Genomic DNA, 21,210 nt, shown 5'->3' with positions numbered 1-21,210 from the left:
GAAGCCAGTAGGACCACATCATCTGCAAAAAGCAGAGATGCGATCCTAAGGCCACCAAAACGGATCCCCTCAACACCTTGGCTGCGCCTAGAAATTCTGTCCATAAACGTTATGAACAGAATCGGTGACAAAGGGCAACCTTGGCGGAGACCAACTCTCACCGGAAACGAGTCCGACTTACTGCCGGCAATGCGGACCAAGCTCTGACACCGGTCATAAAGGGACCTAACAGCCCGTATCAAAGGGCCTGGTACCCCATACTCCCGGAGCACCCCCAACAAGATTCCCCGACTTTTAATTTGGTTTAATTAAGTTTGAATCTTTTCATTTCTTGAGTTTAATTTAATATGAATAATCTAAATAGGTGATTTTCTAAAGCGGGACAACAGCTTTCATTTCTCTTTAGGTTTCTTACCTCATAACGATCTCTGTCGCCTATAAACACATTTTTCATATCAATTAGGGCATAGTTGAGCTGGAGATCAGGTCCAAGACCTTCACCCTGTATTGTGAGAGGTAATCGTGATTCACGACCTGAGAATAGGAGCAGAGGGAAGTAAAAATCAAGAAATAAAAGTCCTTTCTGGTCAAGGGAGAACTAATGGGACAAAAGATGTAAGAATAAAATATTAGGAATGTCCACCTAAAGTTTAAAATTATGCAAGAAGTTCCAATAATTTGCTTTCATGTCCACATTGTGGTTTAAAATACAGAATCAAAAACAAACTGTGACAATAATTAAACTGGCTTTTTTTTATTTTTCTGTTTAATAACAAAGTAAATGCCATGAGAGACCCAGAGGTTTTATTTGCTCCGTTTTTAAAGTCAGGAACTGGGAAACGATGCTTCGGGGAATGAAGTTGGTCAGATTCTCACCTGCTTTAGAAAACAGGATGGAAATAAATGGAAATCTCACCTCCGGCTTAAAAGACACACATGGCCACATTCAAATTTTCCAACAGCCTTTGACAACCTTTATGATGTGGTAATTGTTTAAAACAAACTGCCCTCATGTAGCTGCTCAGATTTAATTGTATGAGGACCTAACATCAACAAACATCAGCGGAAACGTCTTTAGTTAAGGATTAAGGTTAATCTGTATAACACTAAAATCAGACAGGATTGACTCCTGTCAAACTGGTGTTCAGCCAACTTTGGCAGAGAATTTTACACTCTGAAGGAGAAAGAAACATTGCTGAGAGGAGGAGATGTTTACATCCAGAGTTGTGGTTTGTTACCCAGACTCAGATTTGTCTAACCTCTGTCTACAGAGTGTCCCAGTGGGGACGGAGAATCTTTTATGAGAAAACTAAAGCTACTGATTCACCGAACAGGAGGGGTGAGCTGTGTGCCTGAAGCTGTTAAGTTAAAGAACAAACAAGAGAAAAAGAGTAGTCCTTGGTTCAAGGACAGTCATACTTTCAGACCATTTTAAATGTAAACTTTAACACATAATGTCAACTTTATACTTGATTAAAACCTGCAAACAGAACATTTTGGAGGAGCTGCTCCTTTAATGTTCCTTCATGGAACAATGAACGTTCAAAGAATAACCCACAGGCCGCAGCTTCACACTGACTCCAGTACTTAAATGACTTTATCCACAGTGATGACGTAACCATCTTTATTAAATGGAAGAGAGGAGGGAGAGGGCAAAAACTGATCTACAGTGAGAAAAGATGAGCAGGACTAGGCAGTAATGCTGTTTAATGTAACGTTATAAGTTACTCGTGGCGCTCACCTGTGACATCACAGTAGATGGTGTGTTGGTAAAGTATGGCCTCCTGAGGCTGGAAGACAATCTTAAACTGTGCTGTGGTGTTTGGGAAAATCTCCCCCTCCTGGAGCGTGGAGACACGATAATTTCGTTAAAACAGGCAAAACTGCATTTTCTGAGTTGTTAAAGCTAAAAGAAAAACAGTGCATTAGCTAAAAGGTAAAAGGAACAAAACACTAGTAAAAGCTAAAAGAAGCTAAATGCTAGCTAAAAGTTAAAAGCAGCAAAAGAGGCTACCTAAAGTATCAAAAGGCTAGCTGGAAGTTAAATGTAGCAAAATGCTAGCTAAAAGTTGCAGATCTGTAGCTAAGAGCTAAAAGTATCCTTAGAAACAAAAACCGAGCCAGTACGCTGAGGCAAATTTCAAAAAGAAAAATGTTTTTGCTTAAATTGGAGATACCTCAACGCATTTCTATGGGGAAAATATTTGTAAACAAAGTTTAATATTTTGAAAAGTATAAAAGTCATAGCATCCATCCTCCTCAATGAATGCTGGCTCTGCATTCACACAATGATATAAAGAAAACCTGCAGATATGTGAAGGTATACTCCTTACTCCCCATAAACAGTCATATTGATGTGTGCCATGTGGGCGGTTGTGTTGTATGTGTGGAGACTGCTGAACATTTCTCCCAAATGTCCTCTCAGAGTTTGTGTTTGTGTGACTGGCCTACAAAGTGTTTCTCCCCCCTCTGTCTTTCACCCTGACCAGCAGAAACTGGCTGAGCTGAGCAGAGATGGACGGGACGGTGTCAGAGAAGTTCAAACCACCTGAGAGGGAAGGTCGGTGGACTCCTGTCATCAGAAGTGTAACACAGGCTTTTCATGCCAAACACTGAGCCATATCTGAACTTTCTTTACTCAACTCTAACCAGTAATGTTTGTGCTAACAGTCAACATGCAGGATTTATGACAGAGGATGTAGCAAAGGTTGTTCAACCCAAGCATTCACTGTGTGAGAAGAAAACACTGTTTTTCTTTGTTTTCGGGTTGTGTGGAGAAGTTATGAGCAATCAGTTCTTTACTTGACTCTTACAGCAGATCACAGAAATCATTTCATTTCATCAAACACAAAAATACATGTATAAACTTCTGCACACATAGTCATTATTATTCAGCTGATCATTTGTGTTGCTAACTGTATTTATGTGAACTGTTGCTGTGAGTTTTATGTTACATTTCCCAAATAGATTCATAAATAAATTAAAGGCCTCACATATCCTGAAGGAATACACATTGTCTGCCTATCATGCCAGAGTTTTAAACTAAGATCATCTTATATTGAGAAAGTACAGAGTTCAGTGTTTGGTCAAATGTTGTAAATTAGGTTATGGACAAGCTCAAGAAAGGTCTTATTGTTTAGAGCGTGTGTTGAGAATGACTCTCAGTTACTACCACATCTAATTTTAACTCAGTTTGTTGACCCCAAAAGTTAACCAGTTGCAGACGTACATCCAGTGAATATTTTCACTGAATGTCTCAATAAAATTTGTCCGGTGGTTCATTAGATGTTTTGCTAACACAGACAAACACAGACAAAACCATTATCACCCTTTTTCCTTTCAGCAGTGGGCAACAGTAAACCTCTTGGTAAAATTATCCATTTCCTCTTCTTCTTTTTCTTCCAGCTGTTCTCTTTTCAGGGGTCTCCACAGCGAGTCCTCCTCCTCCATCTAACTCTGTCCTCCATGTCCTCTCTAACTGCATCCATATCTGTCCTCTTTGTCTCTAACATCCTTCTGTCCCTCCTCTGGACATGTCCAAACCATCTCAGTCTGTCCTCTGTGTCTCTAACATACTTCTGTCCCTCCTCTGGACATGTCCAAACCATCTCTAACTTTATCTCCCAGTCCTTCAGCCTGTGCTGGACCTCTGATGACCTCATTCTTAATCCTGTCCATCCTCGTCCCTCCCAAGGAGAACCTCAACATCTTCAGCTCTGCCACTTCCTGTTCTGTCTCCTGTCTTTTTGTCTCCAAACCAGACAACATGGCTGCTCTCACCACTGTCTTGTAAACCTTTCCCAGGTAAAATTATTCAATTTAAAAGTTGAGAAATATAAATGGTCTAACCTACTGACACTCACTTGTGACATTACAGCAGATGCTGTGTTGGTAAATTCCTCTTTGATTCTCTAAACTGAGATCACTCAGACAAATGAAGGTAAGATACTGACTGCTCATAACTACTCCACACAGCATCATTTCAGTTAAACCAAACTATGCCTTTAACACTTGGACAAAGTGCTTTAGACCTGCCTGCTTGGAAATGATGCTTGAAAAAATGAATTAAAGTCTTAAATACAAATACAGAAAAATCTTTAAATTGACAAAACTGTGAAATAAAACCTTTGTGCAAGGTCAGACAGGAAAGAAAGGCAGTGAAACAGACACACCATTGGCTCCACAGTTATGCAACTGAGAGAGAGGGCCAGGAGGCAGTCCTGGCTTCTGCACTTCTGCAGGGATCCGGACAGCAGTGGGAGGTGATGGATCGCCGAGGGGTCAAATTCACACTGAAAAGTTCCCTTTTCCTCCTCTTCCTCATCCTCCTCCTCCTCCCCCTGCTGGAGAACTGAGCTCTCCCTTGAGAGAGGACACCGTGTAGAGAGAAGGTGAAAAGTAAAACAAAGTGTGAATGAGGAGAATGTAAAGAACAAAAAGTTGCTGACAGAAAGAAAGCGATGGACACCTGAGCTATTTCGGGTAAAATGATGCAAATACACAAATAAAAAAGTACACAGTCTGAAAGGTGTCCGAACACACTTTAAATCAGGAAGACGGGTTGTTGTTCAGGGGAGACACTTTTTGTTAATTTGACATGGAGAAATCATACTAGATTTTGTTTAATGTTCTACCTTTTACATGACTACAGTAGTGAAAATTGTCAGTTTTAATGTGAATGGTTTGAATGGGCCAGTTAAAAGAAAAAGAGTTTTGACATATTTAAAAAAGATTAAAACAGACATTGCATTCATCCAGGAGACTCATCTTACAATGCAAGAGCATAGAAAATTAAAAGGAGGATGGATAGGCCAAGTATTTTCTTCATCCTTTAATTCAAAAGCACGAGGAGTTGCCATATTAGTAAATAAAAATATTCCTATCAAAATTCAGGAGGTGATTACTGATCCTTTAGGCCGCTATGTGTTAGTAAACTGCCACATTTATTCTGAATGTTGGACCTTTCTAAATCTTTATGGCCCAAATTACGATGATGCCTCGTTCATTCAGGATATCTTTCTTAAGGTATCAGGAGGGCATAAAAATATCCTTGTTGGCGGAGATTTTAATTTGTGCTTAGACCCAGTTCTGGATAAATCATCAAGCTCAGTTTCCAAAACTAAGTCGGCCACGACAACCCTATTGTTTATGGAAGACCTAAATTTGACAGACGTTTGGAGACATATACACCCCCAGTCTCGAGATTATTCTTTTTATTCCAATAGACATAATTCACACACCAGAATTGACCTTTTTTTAATGTCATCACAAATGACATACAGAGTCTTGGAATCAGAATATTTGCCAAGACTGCTTTCAGATCATTCTCCTCTGACCTTGTCCATAGATATGCCTGGAATAGCACAAAGTACATACAGGTGGCGTTTGAATCCAACCCTTCTGAAAAAACAAGACTTTTGTTCTTTCATCCGGAAACAAATAACACTATTTTATGAATTTAATTGCCCCTCTGCACCCAATAGTTTTATATTATGGGATACATTAAAAGCTTATCTAAGGGGACAGATCATTTCTTATACAAAAGGGCTTAAAAGAGCATATACAATAGAAATAGAAGAACTAGAAAAAGAAATTTTTACTCTTGAAAAAGACTTCCAAAACCATAGAGACAAAACCGTATATAGGTCACTGGTTAACAAAAAACTTAAATACAATTTATTATGTACATATAGAGCAGAGAAAAATATTTTAAGATCCAAACAAAGGTACTACGAGCTTGGAGAGAAAGCTCACAAAGTTTTATCATGGCAATTAAAAAAAGAAGAGAATTCAAATATAATTACTCAAATAGAAAATGAATATGGCGATATAACTGAGAATCCAAAAGAAATCAACGAAACCTTTAAAAAGTTTTATGCTTTTTTGTATAGGTCAGAATCACCAGAAGATCTCACAGTGATTGACTCATTTTTTTCTAACATCAAGCTGCCCAAACTAAATCAAGAGGACCAAAGTAATTTGGATCTCCCTTTTACCATCAAGGAAATTGAAAGGGCCTTACTCACTCTTCAGGGCAATAAGTCACCCGGAGAAGATGGGTTCCCTCCTGAATTTTATAAAGAATTTAAAGACTTGCTTTTACCTCTTCTCATGGATGTAGTTAACTTGGCATCTCAAACACAAAGTCTTCCTGAGTCCTTCTCAAGAGCTATAATTACAGTGATTCGTAAAAAAGATAAAAATCCTCTAAAATGCTCCTCTTTTCGACCCATCTCACTTTTAAATGCAGATTATAAACTAATATCTAAAGCTTTGGCAAATAGACTGAGTCACTATCTACCAAAATTAATTAATTTTGATCAGGCTGGATTTATTCAGAAAAGATCTTCGGCCAATAATTTTAGTAGGTTACTTAACATAATTCATGTGGCAGCCTCCAGGGATGAACCTAGTATAGCTGTTACTTTAGACGCTGAAAAGGCCTTTGATAGACTTGAATGGCCCTACTTGTTTAAAGTCCTTTCTAAATTTGGCTTTGGTGGAAATTTTATCAATTGGATCAGAACATTATATAGGAAACCACAAGCTATGATTGCAACAAATGGTCAGATTTCTGCACCCTTCTCTTTAAACAGATCCAGTAGGCAGGGTTGTCCCCTGTCTCCAGGACTTTTTGTATTAGCTATTGAACCCTTGGCTGAGATAATAAGGCAAGATTCAGAGATAAAAGGTATACAAGTAGATCAGACAATTCATAAAATCAACCTTCTAGCTGATGACATAATTCTATACTTATCAAACCCATCTGAATCTCTTACTAAGTTACAGGTAATTTTAAAGTCTTTTGGTTTCATCTCTGGATATAAAGTTAATTGTGAAAAAAGTGAAATTCTTCCACTCTCAAATTTTGATTATGTGGAATACCAGCAAATAAGTCAATTTAAGTGGTCACCAAATGGAATTAGGTACCTTGGAGTGAGGGTAGAGAAGAACCTTAAAAAGTTGTATGAACTCAATTATTTACCATTAAGTAACCAGATAGTAGAAGACTTGAAAAAATGGACAAATTTACCAATTACTTTAATTGGTAGAATTAATTGTATTAAGATGAATATACTACCCAGATTACAGTATTTCTTCCAGTCACTACCAATTCCAGTACCTCGCTATTTCTTTAAAAATCTCGATAAACATATCAGAACATTCATATGGAATGGTAAAACCCCTAGGATCTCGTTAGAAAAACTTACTTGGGATTATAAATTTGGTGGTCTTAAGTTACCTAATCTAGAAAAGTATTATTTAGCTGCTCAAATGAAATTTGTTGCATTTTACTTTGAGAAAGAAAATGTACCCTCCTGGATTTATGTGGGTCTGCATGATATTAAAGAAAGTTCACCTGCAGACTTCGTTTATAAATGGACTCCAGCGAGTATCTCTAACAAAACGGATAACCCCGTTTCAATTCATTTGATTAAAATATGGCATAGAACTCACAAAGCTATTGGAATACAGAACATTGTTTCACCCCGCACACCTTTGAAACAGAATGGACTCATACCTACCTCACTGGATAGCAAAGCTCCGGAACAGTGGCTTCAGAAAGGGGTTCGCTACTTGGAGGATTGTTTTGAAGATGGATCCCTGTTGTCCTTTGAGGACATGAGGAAGAAGTATAATCTACCCAGTAAGAACTTTTTCTTTTATCTTCAACTGAGATCCTTTCTAAAAACATCTCTGGGTCCAAATATGGCTCTGCCTCCTTTAAGCGACCTGGAAAAACTACTTGATGAAGGGAACTCACCTCGCTTTATTTCAAGGGTGTACTCTGTCTTGATGTGTGCTACATTAAAGCCTGGACTACACAGATCAAGGGAGAGATGGGAAACAGACTTGCATGTGGCAATTGATACAGAACTATGGTCTGAATTGTGTCAAAAATGTATAAATGCAACGATTAATTGTAGATACAGGTTGACCCATTACAATTTTCTTCATCAAACCTATATTACGCCACAAAAATTGCATAAATACAAACCAGAGTTATCCCATTTATGTTTTAGATGTGGCATTGAAGAGGGTTCATTTCTGCATAGTACATGGAATTGTATAAAGGTGAACACCTTCTGGCATGACTTTTCTAACATTATGTCAACACTTTTAGGCTTTTCATTAACATTTGATCCCCAAATATGCTTATTAGGAGACTTTACAAATCTGGGTACACGATTAAATACAAGTCAACAGAAGTTCCTGGAATTGGCTCTGTGTGTTGCCAGAAAATGTGTAGCCATCACATGGAAATCTGATTCCCAGCTCTCTATCTCAAGATGGTTCTCAGAGATGAACAGCTGTGCTCCACTTGAAAAGATCACCTATTCTCTTAAAAGTGATTATAAAACTTTTGTTAAAATCTGGCAGCCTTTTCTAACCTATGTGGACACCATGCCAGTGCCCCTATTAGATTCAGCATAGTCACTTAAAAGATTGCTACATCTCAGTATTGGTTGGTCCAATCGTCATTATACTGTTTTGCTCTCCTGAATATTATTATATTATTTTATTTTATTTATTATAATAATTATTATTATTACTATTATCATAAATATAGATATTTGAATCTTACTTTATTTAATATTATATATATATATATTTATTTTATTTATTTTTTGGGGGGGGAGGGTTGGAAAGGGATATTGATGTTTTTTCTTTGTGTACGTGAGTATGTGTGTGTATGTGTTATTGTTTTACAAATTTAAAAACTCTTAAATAAAGTATTGCAAAAAAAAAGGAAGACGGGTTGTTTCTTCATCCCAGACATGTTAATTTCAAACCTGATCGAGGCCAAGTCTTCCTGTTTCTGGCTACGCCACACTGCCCAACGGTAACGAAGAGGAACGTCGCTCTCGTTGGTGAGGGACACCGTCTGAGTGTCGGTCATGTTGATATAAGTGTTCTTCAGCATTAAGAAGTCTGTTTCAAGTTGGATCTTTAACTCCTTGCATGTCCCACACAAGCTGATATACACATCCTCACCTGAGCAGACAAAAAAAACAGCAGGCAAGTGCAAACAGTTCATGTCAATTTATGATACCTCTCATCAGCGTGTGAAACGACAGTCTGAAGCGTTACTACACAAATCAAATAGATTTCCTAAATACATAAATTGAGAGGGGATATACTACTCTCAACAAATATTCTGAAGGATGTAATAAGTGTCAGGGACATTATAGAGTACCTGTGTCAAACTCAAGCAAACAAACATCTGTCAGTTTAGGGAAAGCTAAGGTAGAGACACTACAAAGCTCTGGGATGAAAAAGGTACTTTTTGGGGTTTTTTTGCACAATATGACAAACCATCTGAATGTGCTCAACCTGCAGATTTAAAGACACTGACATGTACACGGGGTGTGTTTACTCCTGTGGGAGACGCTGATGTTTCAAGCTACCTGTCATACAGTCGGCTCAGAGCAGACGGTCTTTATTGATGCACAATTTGCTTACAAACTGAACATACTTAGTGCTGAGTTCACACAGCAGTTCAATGAGTTTAAAGCTGAGAAGATTAGGTTTGAATTTCTTAAATATCTAAACTCCCCAGCACTGACACACTGAAGGTAAAGCATGACTCTGTGATGCACAGTTTTAGTGTTTCATCCCTGACAGCACACCAGATTCACACACGAGATGCTCAAATACGCTCTATTTTTAGCAGCACGTATGCCCATGTGAGCATCATTTCTCTGTAATAAAACTTATCAGAACATCCCATGGGTGACATCTCACTGACGCACGCCGTCCTTCAGTCCCAGGAATTAACATAATTTAAAGTCGGACATCAACCACTGCACAAAAAACTGTTTTGATGGCCTGTGATGAAATTATTTCATTAGAAGTAATGAAACTACTGAAGAAGGCTAAAATACTGACGTATTTTATTTAAAAATGTATCTATTTTTTAAGATAAGATGCCCAAAAGATTATATTTCTGTTTGAACAAAACCTGGTCAGTTTAGTTCTCTTTTTTTTGATAAATACTAACGAACATTGACTGCTTGAACCAAGTGTTTCTCTGAGCCGGTGGAGACATTCTGCTCAGAAACTAACAGAACATCTAATGGTTTGGTGGATCGGAGGCACTGACTTCATGTCCAGCATCACAATATTCTCTCTTCATCACTGAAACTGAGAGCAACAAGAACCAGGAGCAGAAATAAAATGCAAAACTAGGTTTTGTATAAACCCACCAAGAATAAGAGCCATGTAAATTTGTTAAGTGTTTGTTTACATTCAAATCAGAGGTAATGGAGTTCAAGCCTGCAGAAACCTTTCTGAAAGTCCTTTAGTGGCTTATTTAATTGCCTGCCCTGTTGTTTCTCTGTCATTCTGGATACAAAACAAGCAAAACTCTGACTGAACAGAAATTTAGGATCTGGCCTTTAAACAACACTCTTCTCCAATTATTTTTTTTATGGTTATTTATTTTTTTATAGTTTCATTGATACAACATTGTCTTACTGTGGCAAAACCACTTTGGACGGTAAAATTACTGTAGAAATGAAAACTGAAATCAAAGAGAAAGAGAAGATTTTCTTGTTTGGAAGTAGCTCAATGAGCCCAGTGTGTACCACATTTGACTGTGACTGTAGTGCTTTCACAGCCAACCATGAAGGGCTGCCATTATTTCTTTTGACTGCACTTCAGTCCCTCGTGTTAAAAACACAAAGTGCGATTGTCACTGGGAACATGAAACTAGATTTTTTTTTTTTTTAATTTTAGAAAACGGGCCATGTAGCCCTGCTCATTGAAGAGTAGGAAAACTTTTAACCCATCTCTGTTTGGGCTTTCAAGGTGAATAATAAAAAGTGATTAACATTAAAAAGAAAACCTCAATTAATGCGACCAATTTAGCCTTAAAATGTGTCAACTCAACAAAGAAAACTGAGTTTGGCAAATATAGGCTGGTAAAAATCTCTGCCTGTCCTACAGTAAATACATATTAGAATTCAAGCAGTGATGGAGCTTGCTTCCAACAAGCCAATTATCACAGAGATTTTCATCATATACCTAGAGGCAGAGAGAAGGAATATTTAAAACTTTGGCACGGCGCCACAGGAAGGACAGTGCATTTCTTTCACACTGCTTGAATTTCTATAAAATTGTGAGACATTATCAGACAGAGAAGAAGCATGAAAAGAAAACAGATGAGTGATGGAAGGAAATAAGAGGGAGAGAAAGAAGAGTTGCAGGATGCAGAGAGAAAAGCAATTATCTCCCAGTGCTGTGATGCTATGACAGCAGCTGACAGGAATGAAGAGCTGCAGCTTATTGCTCGGCTTTCATCACAGCCGTCCACTTCCCGATTCCCCCCGTTCGCTTTCTTTCCTCATAATTTCTCCATGAAAACAGCAACAGAACTTCTCAACTCCCTCAGCTACCTTTGATTACAGCACAAACAGCAGATCCTGCAGCGCGTCTGTGTGAGCGTACATGGAAGCATGTGCTTGTTTTAGAGCGGGTGTGCTTGTTTACTTGTTGTTTGTGTTTGTGTGTGCCTCCGCTGCGCTTGAGTCCCTTCAGTGCTGTAACCCCATCAAAGCCTATGCATCAGTGCTCCATAAGAGCTGTAAATCAGCAGCAGGGACAGAGGAAGAGGAGGAAGAGAGTTAGTGGGGGGCTGTTTGCACAGTCTCACAATAGTAGAAAACAAGAGAGCCGTGCAAGTTGTCCTGTTTAAACCTGCACGTGCTTTGAACTGACAGCAGGGAAAAGGAAGCTGTGTTTTTAATGTACACACAAATTAAAACACTGAATACACACTTCGACTTTATCATCCAGCTGACGGCTCATGAGCTCTAACCAGAGAAAAACCTTTGGATGCTTACAGACCTGAAGCATGAGACTGAGGGGAAATGGTGATCAATTAAAAATGATAAAATAAATGTCTTTGGTATGATGTCAGTGCTGTTCTGGATATGAGCTGGTCTTCCTATTATTAATGCTTCTCAAAACAGCCTCTGTTATCACACCTTCAGCAGTCCTGGTGACCGAACATTAGGTCTCAGCAAAAAATAAATAGCTTTACATGAAACCAAGATGACAACAAGACAAACATTCACCACACGAGGGAGTTTGCATTTTGTGAAAAGAATCAATATTAAAGGGATGATCATGAATCTATGTCAGATTTAGTTCTGCTTCGTAGACCAGCGTCACGATAATCAAATAATAATAAAGCCAATACTTTAATATTATATGAATATTATATGCATATGAATGTTTCTGGAAAACTGCTGGAGTAAATCATTTCAAACTGCAGCGTTTGGTACAGCTCAGGTTCATCGCTTTGTTTGATTTCATAGTTTTTTTTAATGGTTTCTAATTTTATCTTCATCTAATTATAATGTACAGTGGGATGCAAAAGTATTCACCCCTTTAGCTATTGGTTTTTATTTTTGTTGCATGACGACATAGAATTTAAATGGGTTTTTAATTTATTTATAGGTAATAACTCTACAAATTATACTTTAGAATAATAAATTTAGATGGAGGAAATAACTTTAAAAACATAAAGTGTGTGTATATGTAGCCCCCATCAGATTCAGATGATTTTTCTCTGCTTTAGTATGTAGAAAATCTAAACTGGAAACCTTTTATGTACATTTTAGACACCAACAATGTGCCTTTTCTGTACAGTCTTTGGTAACCATAATACTCTGACTCACACCTTGTCTTGTAAACTTTTCTCGGAAAAAAAAAAGACAATAAAATTTTTATTGGAAAAGACAATCAGAGTTGGAGTGAAGAGGAGATGAAAGGAGTGAGAAGGGAAGAGGAGAGAGATAATGCTGCACTGAGCTGTAAATACGATTTTCCACGGAATCATGAGCTTAGCGTTCACACTTCCCCAGGGATGTTATGGATTCTCCTCTCATTATCATTACTTATGTCACCTTTGACTTCATGGGCCTATGAGCACACACACACACACACATACACACACACACAGATCCTATTCAGAGTGCCTTACTGTTATCTGCTCATTTGATACATTTATGATTTGCATGATTTTCCATCTAAAACAGTCAAATTACCACAAAAACATGCATCCCAACATCTTTAATCTAAATTAAATGAGCAAAACACTACATTTTTTCACTTTATCGTGATGTTTACTTATTACAAAACTGCACTAATCATATTAGATTTTACCCATCTTGGAAGTTTTAAGAAGTCTTGATTGAAAACAGGAAATTTCCGCTGGAAAAGTGTCCTGTTTTTGTTTGTCCTTGTGTTCAACAAAAGGAGAGGACTTGGAATGATATTTTTTGCAAACCTGGACCAGGGGGGAGATGGGTTAGTAGATTAAAAAAAGATCCTGGATAGAAAAGAATAAAGAAGCTTTGATGAAAACTGTAGTGTAACCCTGAAAAAGACCTTGAAAGTGAGGTATAAGTAATTATCTTTGATGTAACTCTGATACAGACGATATTAAACTAACACATCCTGTCAGGTCAAACAATTCACAAACACTGTTTCCATCCCACTGAAACACATCAAGTCATTTCCAAAATAAGAAAAACCTGCTACGAACATAAATGGAAACTATTTTCCATTAGTGTAACTTTTTTTCATTTAACATTATCCCTGTTTTTATTTGTTTCTTCCAAATCTAAACTGTACAAATGGTAAAAACTCAGCTACTTTTGTTAAAGAGCCTTATTTTAAAGACACAATTATGTATTTTTATGGTTTCAGAGGCTGTTGAAAGTAAAATGAGCAATGAACAAACTGCAGCATGTTTAAAACCTGTCCATGGATAATATTAGGAAATCAGATAAAACACTGATGAGGCTGGAAATGTGGGATAGATACAACATCCCTAATCTTCCTAAATGCTAAAAGGAGCAAAACACTAGCTAAAAGTAAAAGAAGCAAAATGCTAGCTAAAAGCAGAAAAAAGGTTATGCCCATCATTATGAATTGATGTCAGTGTAATAATGGTATGATCATCTTTTATTGAGCTAAAGTTTGTTTATGTTGGTCTGAATGTTTCTCACCGGTGTGGTAGTGCAGACGCAGCTCCTGCCGGTGGTCTCCAACAGTCGTGGGCTGGAAAAGCACTGTCACCTGCAGGATCTCACCAACATCAAGAGTCCCAGAGGAGGGTGTCACCGAGAAAGGCCTGGAGTTAATGCAGATTGTTTCAGAGATGAGCAGAGAAAACAGAAGCATTTATTAACACTTTTAGTTATGCTCAGCAGTGATTGTCATGTTTGCAGAACAAAGCAGCTGCTAACAAAATGCACTGATGTTTGGATGTATGACTTCTGACAGAACACTGATACATCATTGATTTACACTGATTTTAATATAAAAGTCATTTAATACTAACAAATGACAGCATTACAACAGTAAACCAGCCTCTCACCTCTGTGTGTGAAGCTTGAACTTAGCTTTGCTCTTTCCTATGTTGCGGACCAGTTGAGTTTTCTCTGTGGAGGCTTTCACGGGGCAGACGGGTAAACAAATCTCATCTTGAAAGTCAAGAACGGCTCTTGGCCCGACGGCACGGACTGGGATCTCAAACCGTTCCCTCTGTGTCACACAAACCAGTCTGTAATGGTAGTCCTGAGTGGATGAAATTAAAGTCTAATATGCAAGGAATGATTGGGAAATTATGGCCTGACAAGAATAAAATTGGATAAACAGACAGAAAACATGCAAATACTGTTGACTTGGCATCTTTGTTTAGACACGATTTCCAAGAAATGTGCTTTCAGTTTAAAGCTGCGTGTTTCACATGTACTTAGATCACCACTGACAGTGTTTTCAGTTCCCATCAGCTTATAAATGCAACTGGATTTCAGGTCTTTTACATGCATTGTTTACAGAAACATAAAGGAATAGTCCTAAACTTTCCACCAAACACCTTTTACCAGACAGAGCTGTGATTCCTCAGCTTTTCCATCAAACTAAACAACAATAATCAATCACAAGGGAGCAAATAAATGTGCTGGGAGGATGATTTTAAAGAAAAAAAAGTAAAATTTTAGATCATATTTAAATGTTGTTATTTTTGGACATTTATATGCCTTCTTTAAGGTTAAGCTTATCTGATAAAGCTGGTTCTGAAGTTGTGTAAAAGTACCTTGTTTTCTTGAGGAGTGAAGAAAACCGTAAACAAGGCAGCCATTTCTGGCGCCACCTTGCTGCTTCCATTTTCAGGGCCCAGAACGTAGAACTGCTCCGAATCCTGCAGCTCCAGCCTCACGGGCTGAGAAACCTGGAAAAAAAACACATTAAATATGGCTGCCACAGCTAATCTACTTTAGGAAACATAAAAAATAGCTTTACAGATAACGAGCTAACTGTCACATGACATCTTTGTTTAAAACGTGATGAAAGGCAGCAGGTGATATGCATTCCTTCAAGGAAATGTTACTTTTATTCGGAGAAAAACTAGATGTAGTTTTAGATCACATTTATTCCTAATATCCAGTATTTTCTTCCTCAAACACACCTTGTCATTGTTGCGGAGAAGCAGGGGTAATGAGTAGGTCTGAGAGGGAGTGAAGTTCTGAAAGACCAGCTCTGAGGGGTACGGCTGGAAAATCAGCCGGTTCAGTTTTACTGACGACACCTGACAAAATACACACACAAATACACACAAGGTTGAGGTGCTCCACAATGATGGCACAAACATTTTACATTATTTATGACCAACTTAATGCATGTGGTATTTTCTATGCTACTGTAATTTTGCTTTGCAGTATTAATTTGACTTAAACCTTAAGAAGAATAAGTAAATGTTACGTACTCTACAGCATCCATCATTCTGAGGTAATTTAAATTATTTGCTTCTGTTGATACTGGCTTTGACGAGAATAAAACAAATAAATAAGTAAAAAATATGACTTTTACTTAAAGAAAAAAACAGGAAGTGTGTAAACAAGAACATAAAAACGACTAGCCTGCATAAGAATTATGGCACAATAATAATAAAAATAGCAAATAGCTGTGCCCTTTTAAAACTTTGATTAGCATGGTGTTCAGAAAAAAACAGATAAAAATGTGTTTTCTGCTTTGTTTAAGAATTGTTTCTTATGTTTTGACAGACAGCAGTATTCATCCTTAAACTGAACATCTCTAGAAATGCTTTCAGTCTTACAAATTTAAACTTATGAGAACATAGATCTTCTGAAGTTAATTTAAATAACTTATATGTATCTTATATCATCGTGCCACTGCCGTGAACATCATAACAGCAGAATAATGTGTGTTTTTTATGCGCTGCACACTGACGATGCAGGATTCTGCTTCCACTCATCACCTGCTGCGGCTCACAGTAGAGGTTTGTTCCTTTCACATTTGCATATTTAACAAGTCAACAGAAAAAGCAGACAAGGTGAGATGTACAAGGTGATTTTTTTTTCCTCAGTTAAATCTGCTGAATTGGCATTTATAAATTTTAAAGACCTTTACATGAACTTTTGATAGTCTTTCTGCTCTAAGGCTCCTGTTAAATGTGGCCCGTAAAGTAATGAGCGTGAAGTCACGTTGTGTCACCTCTGGCCAAGTAGCTCCAGCTGAGTAAGGAGGAGATGCAGCTTTCATATGCAGCTCTGTATTCAGGAGACATTTTCACAGCAAATTCTCAACCAGCTTGGATTGTTTTGTCATTTGTGATACGTTTTCAGCTTCTAGCACAAGTTTTAAGTTTGTTATACCACCTTGCCACTCTTCATTTCAATGTCACATGTCACTGCGCCATCTGCAACCATTTCTCCTGGTTGTTCTTGTTAAATGTCATCTCAAATGCTCCTGAGGAACCGCAGCATTAGCTGACATTTACCTTGTGATGCACGGCGTTGCTTGAGTCGAGCCACTCAAGAACCTGAGGTCGGTACGCCTCCTTGGTGTTTCTCAGGCGCTGCTCTGTGGACTGAAGCGTCTCCTGGGTGAAAACCGATGGCGTCATCTGCAACAATTCCAGGGGTGGTTATCCAGACTGTACTGACAGCCACTTTATCATCTTTTAAATCATACACCAGTGATGAGGCACTGATTCTTACTGACAGGGAAAGGGGGGGAAAAGATAATGAGCTCAACAGCTGTACGCTGTCATCTGAGAGCTTGACGGCTAACAGCGTCGACACATACGGTCAAAAAAACGTGAATATTCTGAAGCTTCATTGAGGACAATTCTCTGTTAGAAGGCAAGTAGAGTGAAATATGATTTTCAGTTTTTGAAAATTGTGACCTATTTTCATGTGCACTGTTCGAAAAACTGTATTCTAGGCAGAGCACATTATTTTATTGCCCACTTCTGCCCACATTGTACCCACCTCAATCAATAACTGCATTGCTAAATTGAGTTATAAGTCAACAGAAACCACTAGAGCATGATATTTAGTTCAGATTTTAACTGTATTATTTCATATTGATATAAAATATGCACCTGAGTTCTTAAAGCATTTGGTCAATGAACTCAACAAACCTGACAGGTTGTTGGTGGATTTGGACCCAGACAACATGGGAGCTAAAGAGAAACAAAAAAAAAGCTGATGTGGCAGCAAAAACCCAACAAGGAACCAAGAGAGGATCATGAGGAGTACCACAAGGAGACACGAGGAGAACCAGACAGTGTATGAAAGCAACAAAGAACCAGCAAAGATGGGACGGAAGTGACTGAAGGTGAGAGGAAGACTGACTGCAGCTGGGGTGACAGGTAACATGCTGACTGGAAAACTACAGAGGAGATAACTGAGGGAGATGAGAAGTGATGCAATGAACACAGAGGGCACAGGGAGAAAACTACACAACAAAGGGAATAAACTAAACAAAAGGATCACAAGAAAACAAACACAATAATTCAAAAGGCACAGATCCTAACTATACCTTTTGCATGATTTAAAGAAAAGCATCATGCAATCAAGATTAAAATCAGTAAAATGAACTGTAAGGACAGATCTTCGGTTTACTGTGGTTCTCATTCTGATCTGAGAGGACTCTTAAGTGAAGCAGGACGGAGCACAGACATAAAATTGCTGAGTTGAAGTCACTGCAAGTAAACACTGCAGGCAGGTATTGATTTCTGTTCCCCATAAGAAGCCAAGGTAATTATTAAGGCAATCGGTCATTTGAAGAAGGTTCTTTAAAAGCATTGGATAACGTCCAAAATGTGGGTCATAAGAAACCAGGTTCCTGTTAACTCACGAGTTCAAATACCTGCACAACACCTCAAATAAGACTGCAACAGTTGTCATATTGCTATTATATTTTAGAATAAAATTTAAAAAGTAGTGGCAACTTTTAAAAATGAATGAACGATGGCCTCACCCGTCGTGGTTTGTCCTCCTTTATAATAAACTGGTTAATGTGAAGCTGAGGGGTCTTGCTCTGAAACTGAGCCGCTCTCATCCTGGACGGGTTCTGTTATAAAATCACCTGAAAATGAGAAAAAGCTGTTAATGGTAATCTGGTATGTACTTTATAATAAACAGTTAGACTAAAACTAAGAGAAGACTGCTAACTAATTAAACAATCATTTTCGCTCAGTTTAAACATTATTGACACCCAACGTTACAGGTTATGGTTTGGTCGTGTTGGTTTGTTTGTCTGTCTACCTAAAAACTCACTTTCAGGACTATTTTTTATTGGAGTCAACTTGGATGTACATCTGCAGCCAATACAATTCAAGATGGCCGCCACAGCCAGCTGACCTTAGATAGCACAAAAATGTCTCTATTTCAGTCAATTTTACAGATACAGAGCTAAAAGTTGATGTGGTAGTAGCTGAAAGTCAACCACAACACATGATTGAGCGTGATATGTTTCTGTTTTTGTTTTTGTTTGTAAAGATTGACCAAAATGGCTACAACGCCATCATTTCTCAACATATGCAGATTTTTAAGCACTGACCAGGCCTTTTAATTAAGTTGTTCGTTTGTATATTAAAGTTAATCATCAACAGAGGCTCATGTCAGTAGTTAGAAACTATAAACGGTATAAAATATAAGCCATTTGTGCTAAAGTCAACCTAACGTTGGGCTAACGGTAAATAACGAATTTTGTGCTTTTTCGATCACAAACGACATTTTTTGACTTCAGGAGTGCTAAAATAATAACTTTTATGACTTAGCAAGTCATAACAGTTATTATTTTATACTATATTGTAATTTTTTGCAACGTACAACTAAGTATATAGGAGAATTTATAGCCAAAGTAGCTAGTTTTACAACCGTTCTCTGAAGTGTAACCCTTCAAAAATATATGTGACATTTATTGTTAATGTAAAAAAAACTCAGTAACAACTGAACTAATTTTGTGGTTATAAAATCAGCTGTCAAAAGAATCTCTTACCGGTGAGTTCACGAACTTTTGTCTAATAAGAAACGCTTCCGCTAAAAGCGAACTTCGTTATAGTTTGTTGCCGTGGCAACGCACTCAGAGACCCCTCAGTATGCTGCTCTCTGATTGGCTAAGAGCTGCTCCAGCTTGAAGCAGCGCCTGCTTAGAAACGTTACTCCCTGTAAGTATATTTTGGTTAAATTAAGAAAGGAAAACGTGCCAAGTTATGAAAAACCTCTGTTACTACCCTTAAAACGGTGTGATTAATTCGACTTCTTAAAAAAGCAAATGGTCTGTTTCTCAGTTTTGCAAAATGTATCTTCTTTAGGGCTACACCACACTTAATTCTGTTATAACTGTTAGGGCAACGGAAAGATTAATGGCCAAGCATTTATGTTTTATTAGATTTTCTAATGTTTATATCTGTAAAACAAGATATTTATATATATATATATATATATATATATATATATATATGAAATTATGGTTATTTAAATAATAATAATCACAAAAGTAAAATCAAATACTGTGTATTTTTGAGCAAAAACGCTGATTTAATTCATTGAAAAGTGTTGCTTTCTCATGAGGAAGAACGTGTTTTTTACATATAGAAATAGGAATCTTGATTAAAAAATATTCTTCCCTGAAGTAAAAATCTCCCAAATTAGAGCTTTACTGTCATGCTTCACTGTAAATAGCAAGCTTAACCCAAAAGTTTTTGATTTATTTGGAGGAAAAGGCGTCTTAAATATCTGATGTGAGAAGGAGGAAATTTATTTGGATGACAATCACTTTTTAATATGAAACAAATCATGATTATTTGTGTTTGTATTTGCTAAACAGTTTAGTCACATTTCCTAAAAGCCATGTTTGTTTTTAATATCTGAACATATCAACAAGCAAAAAAAGATATTTTTGCTGAATGTAAAGAGTCCCGACCTCTAAACTAAAATATTACAAACTTTTATTTGAGAAATTCCCTTCCTAAATTTTTTTCTCCATTATTTAATAGGCAACGGTTTTACTAAAATAACTTAAATTAACAGTTGCATCTTGTGTCATTATGTTGCGTATGTTTAGTTTTGTGTTGTTTAGCTGTGTTGTTTGTGCTTTTCTCACCTTCACAATCAGTCTTTTCTTCTAAAACATGACTCAGCACTTTGAATTGTTGTGGGACAGAAAAAAAGAGGAAGGGAAGCTGTTTGTTCAGCCTGTTTCAGGTACATATTATGGGTTGTCGGCTGCCCATAAAATAAGCAATTGTCATGAATTTGAATCTAAAATGACGCAGAGGAACGCACTTTGTTCCTTGTTAAATGAAACAAGCGAAACACGGAGTTTGTTTGCTGATATGAGTTTTACATCATTTTAATAGTTTTATTTGATGTCTTATCATATTTTAATTGTTTCTTTCTTTGTTTTTATAGTCTCTTGTGTTTTGTATTTTCTTTACACTTTAGCCAATGGCAGTTGTTTCTGAATGTGCTATATAAATAAATAAATTTGATTTGATTTGATAATCAAAGCTTAAGAATTATGTTGTTTGAGCAGCTTTTTGTCTTTTTCATTGGACATTGGGTGGATGGATAGATGGACCTGATATTTTAAAAAGACTTTGCTGAAATTTGTGGAAGAATTGATGAAACTGAAAAAGCTAAAGCTGAGATGTTAAAGCTAAAAAGAAGCAGAACATGAGCTCAAAGCAAAAAGGAGAAAAAGGCTAACTAAAAGTAACTAAACTGACACTGATTCTTGTTATTTTTGTTAAAATCTTCCAACATTTCTGTGTTTAGTTGTGGTATTTTCTGTACTCTTGTTATCTCAGAGCTAAATATACCCTGACTAAAAGCCCCCTCTTTCTGTGTCATTTTATCTCGACTGGGTTCCTTATTTTAG

The 21,210-nt window shown here is 37.3% G+C and overlaps 1 protein-coding gene across 1 annotated transcript in view; it reads right to left on the bottom strand.

Moving 5' to 3' along the window:
- The window catches only part of hydin (HYDIN axonemal central pair apparatus protein), a 70,435-nt gene extending 52,023 nt beyond the window's left edge, over positions 1-18,412 (bottom strand). The window contains exons 1-10 of the mRNA XM_037978285.1: positions 18,304-18,412; positions 16,817-16,942; positions 15,485-15,604; positions 15,113-15,247; positions 14,393-14,592; positions 14,022-14,146; positions 8,796-8,997; positions 4,173-4,362; positions 1,742-1,841; positions 416-534 (exon numbers count right to left, since the gene is read on the bottom strand). Coding sequence (XP_037834213.1) covers positions 416-534; positions 1,742-1,841; positions 4,173-4,362; positions 8,796-8,997; positions 14,022-14,146; positions 14,393-14,592; positions 15,113-15,247; positions 15,485-15,604; positions 16,817-16,942; positions 18,304-18,384 — 1,398 coding nt within the window. The 5' untranslated portion in view covers positions 18,385-18,412. The remainder of the gene's footprint in view (positions 1-415; positions 535-1,741; positions 1,842-4,172; positions 4,363-8,795; positions 8,998-14,021; positions 14,147-14,392; positions 14,593-15,112; positions 15,248-15,484; positions 15,605-16,816; positions 16,943-18,303) is intronic.
- Positions 18,413-21,210: the final 2,798 nt, after the last annotated feature.

This window comes from Kryptolebias marmoratus, linkage group LG11 (genome assembly GCF_001649575.2).
Source record: "Kryptolebias marmoratus isolate JLee-2015 linkage group LG11, ASM164957v2, whole genome shotgun sequence".
NCBI lineage: Eukaryota > Metazoa > Chordata > Actinopteri > Cyprinodontiformes > Rivulidae > Kryptolebias > Kryptolebias marmoratus.
This window is presented reverse-complemented; position numbering and strand designations above follow the sequence as displayed.